The 19849-nt window shown below is 41.1% G+C and overlaps 1 protein-coding gene across 4 annotated transcripts in view; it reads right to left on the reverse strand.

Moving 5' to 3' along the window:
• ZNF326 (zinc finger protein 326) overlaps positions 1-3642 on the reverse strand; it is a 35089-nt gene extending 31447 nt beyond the window's left edge. For 2 of the 4 annotated variants that reach the window (XM_019957097.2, XM_019957096.2), the window contains exons 1-2: positions 3466-3642; positions 953-997 (exon numbers count right to left, since the gene is read on the reverse strand). In XM_019957097.2, the coding sequence (XP_019812656.2) occupies positions 953-997; positions 3466-3481 (61 nt within the window). In that variant the 5' untranslated portion in view covers positions 3482-3642. Of the gene's footprint in view, positions 1-952; positions 998-3465 lie in introns of those variants that run through there. The other 2 variants (XM_070786152.1, XM_019957098.2) reach the window with 2 other exon arrangements.
• Positions 3643-19849: the final 16207 nt, after the last annotated feature.

The following is a 19849-nucleotide window of genomic DNA, read 5'->3' on the forward strand; positions in this document are numbered from 1 at the left end:
AGTAACAATTAACTGCATGGTAATTATTCTCATGAAATGACACAGTCTTCTTTGTTTAGTAGTACATTTGCTTCAGTTTTATTTTGTGAATATATTACATTCTGTACAACAGTTGAAAGTTGCATTTTTCTGGCAATCACGGAATTTAATTCCACTCTCTGGGGTCCTTCATATAATGCTTTTATAACCTCTTGAAACTGTTCCGTGCTCTTCTTTATGTTCTTATCCTGTCTGGCAAATCCTTAACTCTAATCTAACTTATCAAAACTCCACCCCAATTGTATTCTGTATATGTCATGATTTTATCTAGCTCTTTAGTTACTATGATGTTATATTGATAAGGCTTCTTTACATACTCTGCTGCTGCCAAGTCGCTTCAGTCATGTCCGACTCTGTGCGACCCCATGGACTGCAGCCTACCAGGCTCCTCCATCCATGGGATTTTCCGGGCAACAGTACTGGAGTGAGGTGCCATTGCCTTCTCCCTTATATGCTCTAGACAGTTCTTAATATACTAACACATTTGGACACATTAAAGCAAATGACCTCAAAAACAAGGTCAAAATGAATTATGAAAGCAGCAATATAAAACCAAGCCAATAATCCACTTAATCTACATTACTCAATACCAAAGCCTCTAATTCAACAAAAATAACTCAGCTAGTTTCTTATAACTCATCACTCAATACAGTCAGGGTCTTTTGGAATAAAGAACTCAGAATTCAAATAAAGAGTCAAACAAATCTGAATAGCCCTAAGGTTTTCTGATTCCAAATTTCCTAACTTAAATACTATACATAGTATGACAACATTAACACTAACACATCCAAAGACTAAACAATGACTGAAACAAGGCAGAATTTCCTTTTTACATTGGTACTTAAGATGGGTGACAAAAAACTGAGATGCATTCCCTTAATGTATTTTAGATCAAATGAAAGAGGATACTCACCATTAAAGCTCTGATAAGTATTTCTGCAAGCAGAGTGTGTATAATCTATGAAGACACATTTAACAGAAAGGAATTAGTGCAATATTAGCAAAAATCTTGAATTATATACCCCTTTACTAAAAACAAACACAATTTTTAAACTGCCATTAACTCAGCTATCTGCAAAAACAGGGCGTTAATAATTATATATAATTCATAAAGGAAAATATATATCCCTTTCATTTCACTATCTCCCCAAATGGCAGGTTTATCATCCAAATCATAGTAATGTAAAAATTAGTTAATAAAACCTGATATATAATTACAGCCAAAAAAGGAGATCCAGTACTGATTTACACAGCATAACAAAAGGGAAGGCAGATAAATTATATATCAAACAATGCAAAAAACAGGGACATGTGAGAATTTATTCTATATATTTTTTTCCCAACTTACTATTTCTCTTAGCACTTAATTTGCTCTCTGAAGAGTTCAAGATCTTATTTGAGAAATGCACATGCATATATGTGTACACCTGTGTGTGCTATTTCTATCCAGGATGTGGCATCATCACCAAAGATCATAATTTCTTTGTCAAAACTAATTTGGCAATTGTTAAATCCTTTAGTTAATTCTACTAACAAATAGGAATTTAACAGAGCAGTCCTTTGGATACAATAGACTCCAACTACACTATATAGGATTAGAGTTCAACATATTGTCAGGCAAATTCCATCCCCCAGATAAAGCAGTAGGGGTAAGGAGGGAGCATGAGAGAGGGAACATTTTATCACTGACATTGTTTACAATTTTATGCTTCACACTGTTTAGAACTGTGAGCAGATGGTGCTAATAAAAAGTAAACATACTAAGACAATGGGTTCCTTCATGGGGGGAGGGGACCATTCCCGTCACTCCCTCCTCCCACACTGGTAGTTTCTGCTGCACCTTGGGTGTTGGTACTGTCACCAAAGTTTAGTGTGAAAACACAGCAACATATTTTTAAAATTCATTCCCAACTCTGGCATTTCAAATATTCAGTTTAAAGGTAACGATATCAAAATGAGTCAAAGTTCAACTAAAACAAACACTAGAGTGTGCTACTGTTAATATCTGAACTTCCTATTTCAAAGTAATTTAAAAGTATCCACAAAAGGTTATTCCAGTCCCCTTTCAAACACTTAGCTTCCCTGGTAGCTCAGACGGTAAAGCGTCTACCTACAATGCGGGAGACCCAGGTTCGATCCCTGGGTCGGTAAGATTCCCTGGAGAAGGAAATGGCAACCCACTCCAGTAGTCTTGCCTGGAAAATTCCATGGACTTTCCTGGTAGGCTACAGTCCACGGCGTCGCAAAGAGTCGGACAAGACTGAGCGACTTCACTTTCATAGACTTAGCAGCTTTAATTCTTTGAGGCATGAAATCAAATCAAAGGTCAAAAGATCATTTAATCAGGCTCAGCATATTCAAAGTTAATGTTCTTGGTTGGGTTAGAGGCTTACGACTAATTAGTGAAGCCATTTTATTCAGAAACGCCCGGTAACTCAGGACTAAATTCAGTTTATTCACATCCCTTTTCATGTCTCCCTAATGCTGTCATTACGTACTCATCTTACCCTGACACCAATCACTATAAAAGTTGGGCAAGATTTGAAGACAATACGAAAACCAAATTAATTTTATTTCGTGAGCGTATGAAACGGTATAAAGAACTGGAGTAAGAGACGACCGAAAGGTACTGCTCATTTAATTAAACAGCAGTCCATCCCAGGCGGCTGTGTGTAGGTCTGAATTTGAAGGGCACGTGATGCTGTGCCAGAATTTTGACTAACTTAACACACTGTCCAGAGAAAACGCTTTGGTTCACAGAAGCATTTTAAATTTAGGGATTAACGCCCGGGCACTGTTTGTTGGCGGATAAACATCCCACTTTACTAACCAGAAATACCTTAATGTTCCATTCTGGATAGAGATCTACTATACTTAATCACTTACAGACGCCCTTTAAACTCATCTTAAAAACTAAGACACCAAGGAACACGATCATGAACAAGCCTCAGAAAATCCTATCGGGCGAGTAGTAACCTGGAGTTGGGGATTTACTAAAAGGATGATCTGGGTCGCTCGCTGCCCATCTGGCGAGCGCAAGCCGCGGCGGGGGAGGCCCGCTCGCCCTCTCGCCCAGAACGGGAAGTTGGAGGCTTCCTGGCAATTTGCTCGCAGCGGGGCGGGGGCCGATCTGGGGACTCCGGAGGCCGCGGCGCTCTGGGAGCTTCCTTCCCCGCGCCGAGGCCGGAGCGGAATTCAGGGTCGCGGGCCGCAGCGGGCGCCGGGCGGGGCGATCCGGGCGACCCGCCGCGCGGGTCCCCACCGAGGCCGACTCCAGGCACCGGGCCCGAGGCGGGCAGGCGGGCGGACGGCCTCTAGGCCCGCAGAACAAAGCCCACACGGCCATCTTGAGACGGTAAACAGACCCCGGGGGCAGGCCACCCCGCCTGCCGCCCGCCGCGGTGACCAGCCAGAGGCCGCGCTTACCGTCCTCGAAGTCCATGGCAGAGGCTCGGGGCCAACGGCCTCGGCGGCGCTTGGCTAATCTGTGGCCGGAGAAGAGCACCCGTGACCCGCGGTTCCACACTACGAGTCAGCGCGACCAAGAGCGGCGCTACCGGCCCGGGAGCCGCAGGCCACAGCGAGGCTCGGGGGCGGGCCCGGCCGGCGCTGCCAGCCGCCGCAGCGCCGCCCGCGACTGGCTGGCGCGGGCTGGTGGGCGGGCCCTCGAATGGGGGCGGGAAGCAGGTCCGCTGTCACGCTCCCAGGTGCTGACCCTCTCGGAGCCGCCGAGGGGTAAGGAAGGTTAAAAAGGAGCCCCAAAGACTGGCCGGGCTCAAGGGAAAGAAAGCCGGGTTTTCTGGAAGGTCGGGCTGAAGCCCGCCATGTTTGATTCTGGCAAGAGCGAAAGGATCTGCTTGGAATACCTTCCCCCTGCCCAAACTAATATACCACGTGCCGACCTTTCCCTTTTTATTGGCTGATAATGACTGATCGGAAAATGTAAAAAAAAAAACAAAAACCTTATGGAGTTTCTGCCGTGGAGATTCAGAAGGCCAGGATATTTTTAGACCGCTGTGAGCAGAGAACAAATTGCTAAATAGGAAAGTTACGAGTGTGATCCAAGACAGAACACAGTCGAGTTCTGAATTTCAAGGTGCAAAATGAAAGTGTTGTAAAAGTTAACAAAGGGGAGATTTTTGGAAGGAGTCATCCAGAACTTGAAGAACAACCACAGGCAAACACATATCAACACATATTGATACATATTAACACTGTATTTGGAGAAGGAAATGGCAACCCACTCCAGTATTCTTGCCTGGAGAATTACGTGGACAGAGGAGCCTGGCAGGCTACAGTCCATGGGGTCACAAAGACTTGGACACAACTGAGCAAGTATCACTCAGCATTGTATTATTGTCACTTTGGAAATAGTGTTGAGGACAGTGGGAAAAGTCACTCGCCCATAAGACAATGTGGGAAAAGATAACTGGTCATTCTAATCGTGGAGCAGCTTGAACTCCAGGTTAGATAATATTTTTTCATAGAGCAAATCGTGTCAATGATGAGTTGATCACAGGATAGGAAATCATGAATCAAGCCGTTGGCCCTTCTTTGAGGTCCAGTGAGTTTCCAGAACCAAGTTCCAAGAAAACAGTCTCTGGAAACATGACTAAGGAAAAACTCACAGGTATACTAAGGTGTATGACTGTAGCCCCCATGGTGCAGAGGTAAATAATCCACTTGCCAATGCAGGAATCACAAGCAATGCGGGTTTGATCCCTGGGTTGGGAAGATTCCCTGGAGTAAGAAATGGCAACACACTCCAGTATTCTTGTCTGGAAAGTTCCATGGATGGAGGAGCCTGGCGGGCTACAGTTCATGGGGCTATAGTTCATGGACACGACTGAGCACAGCCCCAGATCTGGGTAGGCCACTGTTCCTTCCTCATCTCTTTCCTTCTCCACCCTCATTGATTCACCCAGTTCTCCACCCTTACAGTGTTTTCTTCTTTTTTTTTCCCTCCTATGCATGTTTTCTATTCACCAGAGCAGAACATGTTGAAAACTGAACTCATAATTTCCTCAAACCTGTTTATCTTCTTTTATTCTTTCATCTGTGAATAATGCTGTTTGAGTGGCATCATGAGCAACCACCCACTACTAATTCAGTCAAGACTCAGCCCTCTCCCATTCTCTCATCCTCAATCCATACTGAAGTCTTTCATCTGCTTATTACCTCCTAAAATGTCTTATTAATAAGTTTTCCCGTGATCTCCAATTCACTGCACTACCTGAGTTAGACTCTCATTATCTTTCTCCTAAAGTGTTGAGATGGCTTCCTGAGTAATTTCTCTGCCTTTCCACCTTGACCTTCTCAGGCTCCTCAGGGCCTCAGTGATATGAAGGCAAATCTGAACGCATCATGCATCTCTATCACAGATTAGGTGAAGGCAAAGCTTCTAACATAAAGCACAACCAGCAGGGTCTGGCCTCTGCCTACCCTGCCACCTTCCTGCATTTCTCCATCCTCCTCTCTCCCCTATTCTTTCCCTATTGATTGGCAATTTTAAGCTACGTACAGTTCCCAAAACACCCCAATAGTTTTTCATGACTCTGAACTTTTGTTTACGGTTTTCTCTCTGCTGCTCAGTCGTGTCTGACTCTTTGTGATCCCATGGACTATAGCCTGCCACCTCCTCTGGCCATTGGCTTTCCCAGGCAAGAATACTGGAGTGGGTTGCTGGCCATCTCCTCCAGGGCATCTTCCTGACCAGGGATCAAACCCGAATCTCCTGCTTTGACTGGCAGATTCTTTACCACTGAGCCACCTGGGAAGCCCCCTGGTTAACCCTGCTGCTGCTGCTGTTGCTGCTGCTAAGTCGCTTCAGTCGTGTCCGACTCTGTGCGACCCCATAGATGGCAGCCCACCAGGCTCCCCCATCCCTGGGATTCTCCAGGCAAGAACACCGGAGTGGGTTGCCATTTCCTTCTGCAATGCATGAAAGTGAAAAGTGAAAGTGAAGTTGCTCAGTCATGTCTGACTCTTCACGACTCCGTGGACTGCAGCCTACCAGGCTCTTCCGTCCATGGGATTTTCCAGGCAAGAGTACTGGAGTAGGGTGCCGTTGCCTTCTCCGTGGTTAACCCTACTCATGCTCAAAACAGTTCAAAACTTATTTCCTCTAAGAACACTTTCACATCCCACCCCTGCTCCTAGACCGCTGCCACCGCTAAGTTGCTTCAGTCGTGTCCGACTCTGTGCGATTCTATAGATGGCAGCCCACCAGATTTCGCTGTCTCTGGGATTCTCCAGGCAAGAAGGCTGGAGTGGGTTGCCACTTCCTTCTCCAATGCATGAAAGTGATGAAAGTGAAAAGTGAAAGTGAAGTCGCACAGTCGTGTCTGACTCTTCGGGACCCCACGGACTGCAGCCTACCAGGCTCTTCCGTCCATGGGATTTTCCAGGCAAGAGTACTGGAGTGGGGTGCCATTGCCTTCTCCTGCCCCTAGACCAGTGCTTCTCAAATATTAATGTGCATATGATTCACATTCAGTCAGTCTGGGTTGAAGCTGGAGGGTCTGCATTTCTCACAATTTTCCAGGAGATGCTGCTGCTGGCAGTCAAACTATACTTGAAATAAGAAGCAAGGCCCTGGGCTCTATTAAAAGCCACTCCTCTAAGTTTCCTGGGACAGCCTCTGCTCTAGCACTATCTCCTTTGCATCAAATACTATGTCTCTCCACGTTAAAAGCCTTTTGAGATTAGATCCAAGTCTTGTTGGTACCCTAAGTGCCAAGCACATAAGTTTTACAATTAAAACTGAGCTCTCTCTGAGACTTTTACCTTTTTTTCTTGTTATCAGAGTAAAGAAGTGATTTTATAATCCAAGGTCTTCAGGTCTTGGCATGAGTGGAAGAAAATAAATATTGGGTCACTTCGTGAATCATGTGCATGTATGTGCGCATGTGCGCGCGCGCACACACACACACACACACACACACACATCCCTTATTTCCCTGAAAGAGAAAACTGCCAGATCAGAAACTCATAACTCCAGGAAATACCAGAATACATGGATCTTTTCCCTCCTTCCTTCTTCCTTCCCTAATACAAAGTGTTCTTGCAGAGGCAGGTGGCAATACCTGAGGTACTCCATAATACTCAGGAGACTATCAAGTCATTCCCTAATTCATTTATTTGGGGTTCCCTAGCAATTAGGTGGTAAAGAATCGTCTGCCAATGCAGGAGATGCAAGTTCGATCCCTGGATTGGGAGGAGCCCTAGAGAAGGAAATAGCAACCCACTCCAATACTCATGCCTGGGAAATCCCATGGACAGAGGGGTCTGGCATGTTACAGTCCATGGTAGCGAAAAGAGCTGGACACAACTTAGCACTAAATGACAACAACACCAATTATTTATTGTACAAATCTTGGTTAAGCACCAGCTATGTGCCAAACATAGTTTTCTCTATTTGTTATCTCTTTCCTGCTCCCCAGAGTCTAGCTAGGCTATCTGGTCTTTTCTGGCTTTGCTAGGCTCAGATTTTTACCCTGAGGGGCCAATGTTTTAGGCAAAGTCTTAACATTGTTTCATCTTCCATCTATTTCGCAAGAGATACAAGGTTAGTAAAGATCAGACCAGCAGAGTCCTTTGGGGGAAAAAAAGAGAATAGGGGTTTTTAAATGCAGAGGTTAAAGGATGTGTGGGCTGAGACTAAGGAAAGACTTCAGGGAGAAGGAGGAAATGAGGGGCCACATCTAAGACTGGATCCTGAGGGAGCTGTCAGAGAAGCCCCACCATCCCACACTCTCCAGAACCTGAGAAGAGCCAGGTGAGTGGACTTTCTGAGAACCCAGGGACCTTTGTTCTTCATCTCCTAACCCTCCACCTACATACCTTCTGCTCCAACAACATAGGATCATCTGCTGTCCCTCATGAGAGTCATGTATTTTCACATTTCTATGCCTTTGCTTATCTTGTTCTCTCTGCGTCTATTATGTTTCCTCTCCTCCGCCATCCTAAAGGTTCAGTATCCATGTTATCTCTTTTTAAATCCCTCCTTCTTAGTAAGAATCCCCTTCCCTCTATGTTACCTTAATAGCAGTTAGTAACATTGAATTTTAGTTGGAATTCATTAGTTACTTCTTTGTCTAGCTACTTTTTCATACTCTTAGGTATCAGTTCAGTTCAGTCACTCAGCCATGTCTGACTCTGTGACCCCATGGACTGCAGCATGCCAGGCTTCCCTGTCCATCACCAACTCCCAGAGTTTGCTCAATCTCATGTCCATAGAGTCGGTGATGCAATCAAACCATCTCATCCTCTGTCATCCCCTTCTCCTCCCACCTTCAATATTTCCCAGAATCAGGGTCTTTTCCAGTGAGTCAGTTCTTCCCATCAGGTGGCCAAAGTATTGGAGTTTCAGCTTCAGCATCAGTCCTTCCAATGAATATTCAGGACTGATTTCCTTTAGGATTGACTGGTTTGATCTCTTTGCAGTCCAAGGGACTCTCAAGAGTCTTCTCCAACACCACAGTTCAAAAGCATTGATTCTTTGGCACTCAGCTTTCTTTTTAGTCCAGCTCTCACATCCATACATGACTACTGGAAAAACCATAGCTTTGACTAGACAGACCTTCATTGGCAAAGTAACATCTCTGCTTTTTAATATACTATCTAGGTTGGTTATAACTTTTCTTCCAAGGAGCAAGCGTCTTTTAATTTCATGGCTGCAATCACCATCTGCAGTGATTTTGGAGCCCCCCAAAATAAAGTCTTTCACTGTTTCCATTGTTTCTCCATCTGTTTGACATGAAGTGATGTGACCGGATGCCATGATCTTAGTTTTTTGAATGTTGAGTTTTAAGCTTACTCTTTCACTCTCCTCTTTCATTTTCATCAAAAGGCTATTTAGTTCCTCTTTACTTTCTGCCGTAAGGGTGGTGTCATCTGCATATCTGAGGTTATTGATATTTCTCCCAGCAATCTTGATTCCAGCTTGTGCTTCGTCCAGTGTGGCATCTCACATGATGTACCCTGCATATAAGTTAAATAAGCAAGGTGACAATATACAGCCTTGATGAACTCCTTTCCTGGTTTGGAACCAATCTGTTGTTCCACGTCCAGTTCTAACTGTTGTTTCTTGACCTGCATACAGATTTCCCAGGAGGCAGCTAAGGTGGTCTGGTAATCCCATCTCTCAAAGAATTTTCCACAGTTTGTTGTGATCCACAGAGTCAAAGTCTTTGATGTACTCAATTAAGCAGAAGTAGATGTTTTTCTGGAACCCTCTTGCTTTTTTGATGATCCAACAGATATTGGCAATTTGATCTCTGGTTCCTCTGCCTTGTCTAAATCCAGCTTGAATATCTGGAAGTTCATGGTTCACTTCCTGTTGAAGCCTGGCTTGGAGAATTTTAAGCATTAATTACCTTGCTAGCCTGTGAGATGAGTGCAGTTGTGCGGTAGTTTGAGCATTTTTTGGCACTGCCTTTCTTTGGGATTAGAATGAAAACTGACCTTTTCCAGTGCTGTTGCCACTGTTGAGTTTTCCAAATTTGCTGGCATATTGAGTGCAGCACTTTAACAGCATCATCTTTTAGGATTTGAAACAGCTGAACTGCAATTCCATTACCTCCACTAGCTTTGTTCGTGGTGATGCTTCCTAAGGCCTACTTGACTATGCACTCCAGGATGTCTGGCTCTTTATATTATATATACATATATGTATACATATATATTACATAATATATGTATATATATTATATAAACTTGTTTAATATTCATCATAAATATTTTATAGTTGTGCTTGTGTCCATTGGTGTATGGAGTCAACTTTGTAGGCCCAATGTCATCATCCAGGTTCTCAGGTTAAAAAGAGAGGAGAGGAGTTTGCTAATGTATCATCTGCATCATTGTACATAGTGTGGTCAAAGAAACTACAAATCAAAAGAGGTGATCATGAGTGTTTTAGAAATTCCTCACTTTGTTCTATGCTTTTGGCTTTTCTCAGATTAGAAAAAGTCCATTCTTTTCATAGGCATTTCCTTCCCCCCAAATGGAGGTAAAATTTTAAATGCAAAAGTGCTTTCAAAATGTAATAATTACCTCCCTTCCTTGGGTACATATTACATGAAGTTTACATTTCTAGAAAATGAGGTCTATTCCCTTACAGGGGCTCAATTAAGCCTCTGAATTATTACTACTCACTTTATCTATTAATGTGTGATGGGCCATCATAAATTTTAATTCCCTAAGTAAATCAAGAACAAGCTGTCTGTGACATCTGTTTATCTGGCAATCAGTTGCCAGAATCGACTTGGTAGATCTGCCTTGCTGGAAAGGTTTCCTCTTTCTTCCTGGATGTGCCACACCTGTCTCTCTCAAAACTGTGCATGCCATTTAAAAGGCTGATTTTCCTAGACAGAGCAGGGACAAGGGTCCTTAAGGAGTCAGCTTCTTCTGCTGGAATAGCCAAAGCATGTTCGATGGTGATCCTGCCTAGGATAGATAATGAGCCACTTGAAGGTGAAGATTTCAGCTCGTCTCCAGACCGCTAGTACAATACCCCTGGTAGACTCGAAAATGTTTGTGGAATAAATAAAAATGAAACAGACCCACAATCAAATTCAGAATTTAGGTAGCTTCAATTCTACACTAAGGCAACACATATTAATAAAAATACAGACATGCAAAAATCAAACGTGCACACGTACAATTGAACACCCTTCTGTAGAGTCGTTGAAAAAGTAGTGAAAGTGGTAGTTGCTCAGTGGTGTCTGACTCTGTGGCCCCATGGACTACAGCCTGCCAGGATCCCCTGTCCATGGAATTCTCTAGGCAAGAATACTGGAGTGGGTAGCCAGTCCCTCCTCCAGAGGATCTTTCAAACCCAAGGATCATACCCGGGCCTCCTGCATTGCAGGCAGATTCTTTACCATCTGAGGCACCTAGGACCCAAACACAAAGTTTAAGAATAGAAAAAAAAAAGATACAACCCTGGGAGAGCCAGTAGAGGGCGCCACACACCAAATATAGTCAAAATTCAGCTGCAGAAGCACATGTTCTACAGTGCTGGTCTGAGTGTTCTAAATAGACATAGAGACAGTTCCTCTGGGCCTGTGCTCTACAGGTACCTGAATTTCTATTTTGGTTTAATTGTGGATATAAATTTCCCTGTTTACCTCATTTCACTAGATTTCATTTTTAGAGATGATATTTGAAGGCTGAATCAAGAAAAAGCTTATATTGGTATATTTCAAAACCAAGATACAAAATTGTATGTGGAATTACAAGAGAAACGTCAATATTTTTTAAAAAGACAAAACATGAAAATAAAATTGAAAGAAAAATCCCAAAACATTAACAGTGATTCTTTTTGTGATGATTTTTCATATGCACATAGAAATAGATATTTACTCTTCTATCCAAATTTCTTTAGCACTTCTATCATGTAAAATATAAATTTTATTCAAGATCAAATATGTATTAATAATTAGTGTTTTAAATAAATTTTCTCCCTAGCCGAATACTGTATTTCATTCTCATTGTAGATTTAGTTACTGTTGGGGGTAGGAAAAGAAGCAGCTATTTTTCACTGAAGTCAGTAGTCCTCAAGCCTGGCTTTACTCTAGAATAATCTGGGCACTTTTAATAAATTCCATAATCCAGGCCTCACTTTGAAGATTCTGATTTAATGATGAATCTAAAACCGTTATCAATGTTGATTTTCAAGACACTTGTAAAAGATGATATCAGAATCAGTTTTCTGTTTCAGTAACTTGTATTTCTCAAGGAGATGCTGAGTCTAGAAAAAAACTTTATAGATTGAATAGCCACACATTTACTGATCGATCCCTGTGTGTGAAACTGTATAACAACTACACCCTGAATCAGGGCTGGCACAGACACATACACATCTTTCAGCTCTAAAATCTGGCTTGGTTCCAGTATTCCCTCTAACTACCCTGCAGCCCTTGGGAGGTAATTAGCTAATGACTGTACAGAGCTTTTAAACTGAAACATGTTGTATTATGCTAAACACAGGAAGCACACAAAGGATTCCACCGTCTGCCAATACTTTTCAACCAGAAACAGTTGATGTATCTTTCAGAAAGTTTCTCTTGCAACTAAAATCTTCCTAATCTGTTTCTAAACAAAAGGAGTTCTTTTTTCAAAAGTGCCCTTCCTACAAATCAAAGACCTAAGAAAATTACCCCTTTGCTCTCTCAAAAGTAAGGTTCCTGCCTCAACAAAACATGATACAGTAGTATGGTTTGTGTGAATGATGTTTAGGCAGTTGCTAGGTTTGCTTGGATCATTGAAGGCAAAGGGAATCATACCGAGTGATCTAGTATTAGTCCTGACACCACCCTACACACTGTCTTTGGCTTTAAAGCACATAATTTGTGCACATGGTAATCAAGTAGTATAAAAAAAATTCCAGTGAAAAACTATAACATTGTCTTCTCTTGCTTAGTTAGCTTCAATTCTCTCTACAGAGGAAAAAGGTTTACCTGGAGTTAGCTCACTCAGTCTTTACTTTTGCTGCATTCTTTCTCTCTCTTCTTGGATTACCAACTTTGTGTGTGGGTGTGCTTAGTCACTTCAGTCGTGTCCAACTCTTTGCAACCCTGTGGACTGTAGCCTGCCAGGCTCCTCTGTCCTTGGGATTCTTCAGGCCAGAATACTGGAGTGGGTTGCCATGCCCTTCTTCTGGAGATCTTCCTAACCCAGGGTTCGAATCCATGTCTCCTGTGTATCCTGCATTGGCGGGCGGATTCTTTACTTCTGAACCAATGGGGAAGGCCACCAACTTTAGTCATTATCAATCAATTTCACAGTATGAAAATCAGCATGTATCTCATACTACTCTTCTCTTCACAATGTTTAACAACAGTGATAGTGTTTTATATCCTCTACTGGAACTAAATGTTTACATTTTTAAATGAAGACTCAAATTTCGATTTTTTATAATGTATGGATTTCCTCTGGTACCATCACTTTATGGCAATGGGGAAACAATGGAGACAGTGACAGACTTTATTTTCTTGGGCTCCAAAATCACTGCAGATGGTGAGTGTGGCCGTGAAATTAAAAGATGCTTGCTCCTTGGAAGAAAAGCTATGACAAACCTAGACAGCATATTAAAATATAGTATCAGTTCAGTCGCTCAGTCGTGTCCGACTCTTTGCGACCCCATGAATCGCAGCAGGCCAGGCCTCCCTGTCCATCACCAACTCCAGGAGTTCACTCAGACTCTTCACAGTCCAACTCTCACATCCATACATGACCACTGGAAAAACCATAGCCTTGACTAGACAGACCTTTGCTGGCAAAGTAATGTCTCTGCTTTTGAATATGCTATCTAGGTTGGTCAAAACTTTCCTTCCAAGGAGTAAGCGTCTTTTAATTTCATGGCTGCAATCACCATCTGCAGTGATTTTGGAGCCCCAAAAATAAAGTCTGACACTGTTTCCACTGTTTCCCCATCTATTTCCCATGAAGTGATGGGACCAGGTGCCATGATCTTCGTTTTCTGAATGTTGAGCTTTAAGCCAACTTTTTCACTCTCCTCTTTCACTTTCATCAAGAGGCTTTTTAGTTCCTCTTCACTTTCTGCCATAAGGGTGGTGTCATCTGCATATCTGAGGTTATTGATATTTCTCCAGGCAATCTTGATTCCAGCTTATGCTTCTTCCAGCCCAGCGTTTCTCATGATGTACTCTGCATATAAGTTAAATAAGCAGGGTGACAATATACAGCCTTGACATACTCCTTTTCCTATTTGGAACCAGTCTGTTGTTCCATGTCCAGTTCTAACTGTTGCTTCCTGACCTGCATACAAATTTCTCAAGACTAACGCATATATATGGAATTTAGAAAGATGGTAATGATAACCCTGTATGCAAGACAGCAAAAGAGACATAGATGTATAGAACAGTCTTTTGGACTCTGTGGGAGAGGGAGAGGGTGGGATGATTTGGGAGAATGGCATTGAAACTTGTATAATATCATATATGAAACGAATCGCCAGTCCAGGTTCGATGCATGATACTGGATGCTTGGGGCTGGTGCACTGGGACAACCCAGAGGGATGGTATGGGGAGGGAGGAGAGAGGGGGGTTCGGGATGGGGAACACGTGTGCACCCGTGGCGGATTCACCTTGATATGTGGCATAACCAATACAATATTGTAAAGTAATTAACCTCCAATTAAAATAAATAAATGTATATTAAAAAAAAAAAAGCAGAACCATCACTTTGCTGACAAAGTTTCGTATGGTCAAAGCTATAGCTTTTCCAGTAGTCATGTATAGATGTGAGAATTGGACCATAAGGAAGCCTGAGCACCAAAGAACTGATGCTTTTAAACTGTGGTGTGATTCTTGAGAGTCTCTTGGACTGCAAGAAAATCAAACCAGTCAATCCTAAAGGAAATCAACCCTGAATATTCATTGGAAGTACTGATCCTGAAGCTGAAGCTCCAATACTCTGGATACCTGATTGAAGAGCCAAATTATTGGAAAAGACTGAATCTGGGAAAGATTGAGGGCAAGAGGAGAAGCAGGCAACAGAGGATGAGATGGTTGGATGACATCACTGACTCAATGGACATGAGTTTGAGCAAACTCTGGGAGACAGTGAAGGACAGAGAAGCCTGGCATGCTGCAGTCCTTGAGGTTACAAACAGTTGAACATGACTGAGCAACTGAACAACAATAACAAAATGGATTTCCTCTATAAAAACGCAGGTACTAGACTTCTCTGGTGGTCCAGTGGTTAAGAATCCACTTGCCCATGCAGGGGACATGGGTTCGGTCCCTGATCCAGGAGGATTCTACGTGCCATGGGGCAACTAAGCCCATGCAATGCACTACTGAAGCCTGTGCTCCGCAGCAAGAGAAGCCACCACAATGAGAAGCTTGTGCAGCACAAGGAAGAATAGCCCGTGCTTGCTGCATCTAGAGAAAGCCTGTGCACAGCAACAAAGACCCAGTGCAGCCGTAAGCAAATCGTTTCTTAATGCAGGTATTGATCCTCCATCCCATTCCTCCATTTTTCTTCTCCCTTTTATTTTTGTCAGCAACACTTTACCACTAACAAAACTGTTAATATTTGTAGTCTTTACTTCAACCACAAAAAATTCTTTCCTACTTTATCTCTAGGTTGACTTTAGAAGTTAATAGTCTATATTCTTCCTTTCCAAGGGGACGGCATGAAACAGTGGGGGCAAGGGGAAATTTTACACTGGAGAAACCTGGCTAACATGACCTCAAACAGGTTATCAAGTCAGTAATAGTGATGCCATGTTGACAAGGTATACCATTGATTTGATGTGACAAAAATGGCACTTGACCTTTGTGATCTTCACTACAAGGCCCATAACCCCAGTCTAATCATGAGAAAAACACCACACAAATCCCAAATGAGGGACATTGTACAAAATACCTGTCCAGTATTTTTCCAACTTGTCAAGGTCATCAAGAATAAGGAAAGTCTGAGAAACCATTACAGCCACAAGGAGCCTAAGGAGACTTGATGACTAAATGTAACGTGGTATCCTGGATTGGATCTTGGAACAGAAGAAGACCTTAGATCAAAACTAAAGAAATCTGCACAAGATATGGATTTTAGTTAATGGTAATGTATCAATATTCATTTATTAATTGTTAACAAATTGATGGTATATAAGATGTTGATAACAGGGGAACTCTGAAGTGTCTTTACAATTCTTCTGTAAATCTAAAACTGTTCTAAAAAGTAAATTTTATTGAAATATAATAAACAATGGAAGCAAGCCAATTTACTGTATGTATTTTATTGTAATCAACATAAACATTGTTCAATGTTAATATGCTAGGATGATATTTTCCATGGACCCAAAGTTATAACCCTTGGGTCTCTCAAATGAAACTTATTTCCAGCATTAAGGGCAAACAGATTGCTTTTTCTTACAGTCTATTAACTGCTTAGATTCATGCCTAGTTGCAGTTTACTTCATATGTGGTCTTGACTTTGTTGTTCTGAATTTCCTTCTCTCTCAAGTTTCTAATTGTCATTTTATCTTATATATTCTAGACTGTAGGATTTTCAGCCAATCCAACCATTAATCTTCCCCTCTTTCTCTTTTTATCTTTTAGAAATTTGTTGAAATCTCCAGTCCATGAGTTTCTACTGATTCCAAACACCTACTTTGGGGTAGTACTTGTTTACTTTTATTTCAGCAGAGTAATGGTGGGAAGTAGGTACATATAGGCTTTCTCTCCTGTCTTTTAAAAAGAAATTTACATTTCATACAGTTTCATCAATCCTTACTAAGAGCATACTAGCTAAGCTCTGGCTCAAAGAAATGAAAAGCATATGGAATGGTACTCTGGCCAATATGCAGTCCTTTAGGAGAAATAAGTAACCTTCCCTTCACAAGATATTTCTAGAAGAATATTGCTATGATCAATCCAGTCCTCTTATATTTGTTTTTAAAGAAACACGTGACTGTAGGAAAATGAGTTCTTTTAAAAGAAGGGTGCCAAGGTCTTTTTTTTAGCAGACCCCTAGAAAAAGCACATGCTGCTTTGCATTGTCTTAAATGGGGCAAGCGTTACTAAAAGAATTACAGAAGGGACTCACAGTGGTCAAATCTTGAAAGGCATAGGAGATCATCTAGCTCCAATCCAAACCCCTGATTTTTCAGATGAGGACAAGGAGGCCTAATGAAGTTCAGGTACTTATCCAAGGTCACTCAGCTAATAAATAGAAGCAACAAGACTAGAAAATTAGTAAGTCTAATCCAAGGAGCTTTCTGACACATCCCTTACCCTGAGTCTTGAATAGCTGTTTTCCGATTGTTTCTCTACAATCTCCCCCCTCCAACCACATCCTTTCAGGAACTCTAAAAAGAGGTACAGAGAGAAGGGCAGGATGGAGTGGGAGGAGAAGAGGATTACAGCTGGGAAGGGGATCTGTTCCTACTTTTTTCCCAGAAATCTACTTGCCCTGGTTGGGATCAGTGAACAAAACTCTGGGTATATTTTCTTCCCCCTCCACTCCTTTCCTTACCCCAGAACTGCCTGGGAGAGAGAAAGTACAGATGGCATGATCTGGCTCTAACCGTTTTAACAAAATATGTGCTCTAGGCCTGAGAATGAATGATCACTCTCACAGAGGTAATGGATGTTCTATTTACATAGTACACCATTCTCCCCAAAGTTTTCTTATTGTCTATGTTCCTGCCCACATGAATGACTAAAGGAAGAAAGGTCATAATGTTATGACATTTAGTTTGGTAATTAATATGAGGTAAAAGGAATTTTTTCATACCCTTTCATTCCTTTGATGTTTTTTGATTCAGGAAACTGGAGAGGAGGAAAAAAATGTTCGTAGTACATTTGACTGTTTACTTAGTTTTTAAAGCACTAAGTGCTGAAAAAGAGGTCCTACAGCTGTCTGCTGTAACTCTACTCAGACATTTCCCCCCAGGGCAACTCTTAGAGAGGCTCAGGAGGATGCAACTGGAGAGCCTAATAGCAAAGCCATATTGGGCCATAAAAACCATGACACTGAGGTACTATCACCATCCCTCTGAATTCCACAGTGAAAATGCATTGCTCCTCAGTCGGAGCCAGCTCTACGAGGCACTGAGACCTCACCTCCACATGCCTCCACTGATTCTCATTAACTTATCTGAAAATGAAGAACAACAGCTGTGACTCAGCAATCTCTCTTATTTATGAGGTACGGCCCTTGTCTCCCATAGCAACTTCTCTTTCCTTCCAGATTCTTGTCTTTTGAGCTGTACCTTGCCAGAGACATAGAACGGTCAATACTAGAATCTTCTAATTTTTTACTGAAGAATATTGGCAAATGTGACTTCAAAAATTAAGTTTCTACATTGAAAAAGTTATTTTTGAGGTTGAAATGAAACATTTGAGAGTCTCAAAAGTTTACCCTCAAAACTAATGAATACCAAAATAAGGATGATGACACAGGTCATTGTCATATATAAAAGCTTTTATATGACATTATATAAAAGCTATTTAAAAATAAAGACTGTGTGTTTGAGATGCAATAGCTGGTTATTATAAACCCATAAATAGCATGGAACATTAATGTTCTATGTGTTAAATATTGGCATAAAAATATTGGATGACATATTTGGAAATCAGAGCATAGATTGGGTAGTGAATAATATTATGGTGCAACAATTTAGATACACGGTAAAATTAATGTTATTGATGGTGTACGATACATCTCTTAATGCGCAGAAGGGAACACAGAGAATGAGTGAAGTGTGGGCGGCAGTCAAGGTATACAGGCAAATGTCATCTGGGGTTTGGATCTGTAGTAAGTTGAACTTGAATTGTTTCTTCATCTATAAAGAGGGGATAAAAATTATGACCAATTCATAGGGTTGTGGTTGTGAGTATTAAAATTAAATAAGCCATTTAGCACAGTGACTGACATAGTAAGTACTCATTATATGTTTTCATTATTGCTCTTGACATACTTTTGTACATTACTCATTGAGGGAAAAAATAATTCTGATATAAATGTTCATCAGATATCTGATATATTCCTTTTTCCTTGCATTTCTCAATTAAGTCCCTTTTTTAAAAAAAGAATTTAAGATGGCATTTAAATTTCAGAGTCACTACATGAGGACACATAAATACAGCAAATTCTGTTACCCAAAGCAATAAGAAAAAGGGGTGTTTTGATTAACACAATACTCTAATTAACATAGTTAACTATTTCCAAGGAATTGAAATACTGTATGCACTTAATACCAAAAACAACACTAACCACCATTTAATTTCTCTCACTCTCTCTCTCTGATGTTAAAAAATAGTTTGTAATTTGTGAACCTTATGTAAAGTTAAAAACTTTTGCTCTTTGGAAAACACCATTAAGAAAATAAAAAAGGGCAAGCCACAGGCTGGGAGTAAAAAAATTCCTGAAGCACACATCTAACAAAGGACATGTATTTAGAATATATAAGTAACTCTTACAGTGAAGTAAGAAGATAACCTAATTATTTTAAATGGGCAACATATTTCAAGAGTTGTAACATAAAATAAGATCTATAAATGATTAATGCTTGTGAAAAGATCGAAGCGAGAAATGCAAATCAAGACCATAATGATATACTATGACACTTCCCATAGAATGGCTAAAATTAGAAAAAATAACAAGTCAAATATAGGCAAAAATATAGGTAGCTGAAACTCTACCACACTGCTGGTAAGAATGTAAAATGGTACAACCACTTTGAAAAACAGTTTGCAGGATTTTTTTTTTATTAAGGTTCGTACCCTAAAAAATGAAAACAAATGTCTACACTAGGACTTTTACATAGTTCATATAACTTTGTTTATAATATCCAAACATTGGAAGCCATTTGTGCATCAGCAAATGAATGGATAAGCAGATTGTGGTATATTCATATAATGAAATAATACTCAGCAATATAAAGAAAAGAACTCATGATGCAGGCAACTACACGAATGAAACTCAAAAATATTATGCTAAGTGAAAGAAGCCAGATTCAAGAAAAATACATAGTACATAAGCCCATCTATATAAAACTCTAGAAAATAGAAGCTAATCTATAGTAACAGAAGGCAGAGCAACAATTGCTCAGAGCCAGGGGGTACTGGTGACTGAAGCGACTTAGCAGCAGCAGCAGCAGCAGCAGCAGCAGGGGGTACAGGTGGAATGTGAGGAAGTTTTTTGAAGTGATAGAAGTGCTCTATAGTTTGATTGTAGTTTTTGTTACGTAGGTGGATTCTTGTGTAAAAATTCATGGAATTGTCCACTTTTAATGAGTTTATTGTATACAAATTGTATTTCAATAAAGTTAATTTTA

This window comes from Bos indicus, chromosome 3 (genome assembly GCF_029378745.1).
Source record: "Bos indicus isolate NIAB-ARS_2022 breed Sahiwal x Tharparkar chromosome 3, NIAB-ARS_B.indTharparkar_mat_pri_1.0, whole genome shotgun sequence".
Lineage (NCBI taxonomy): Eukaryota > Metazoa > Chordata > Mammalia > Artiodactyla > Bovidae > Bos > Bos indicus.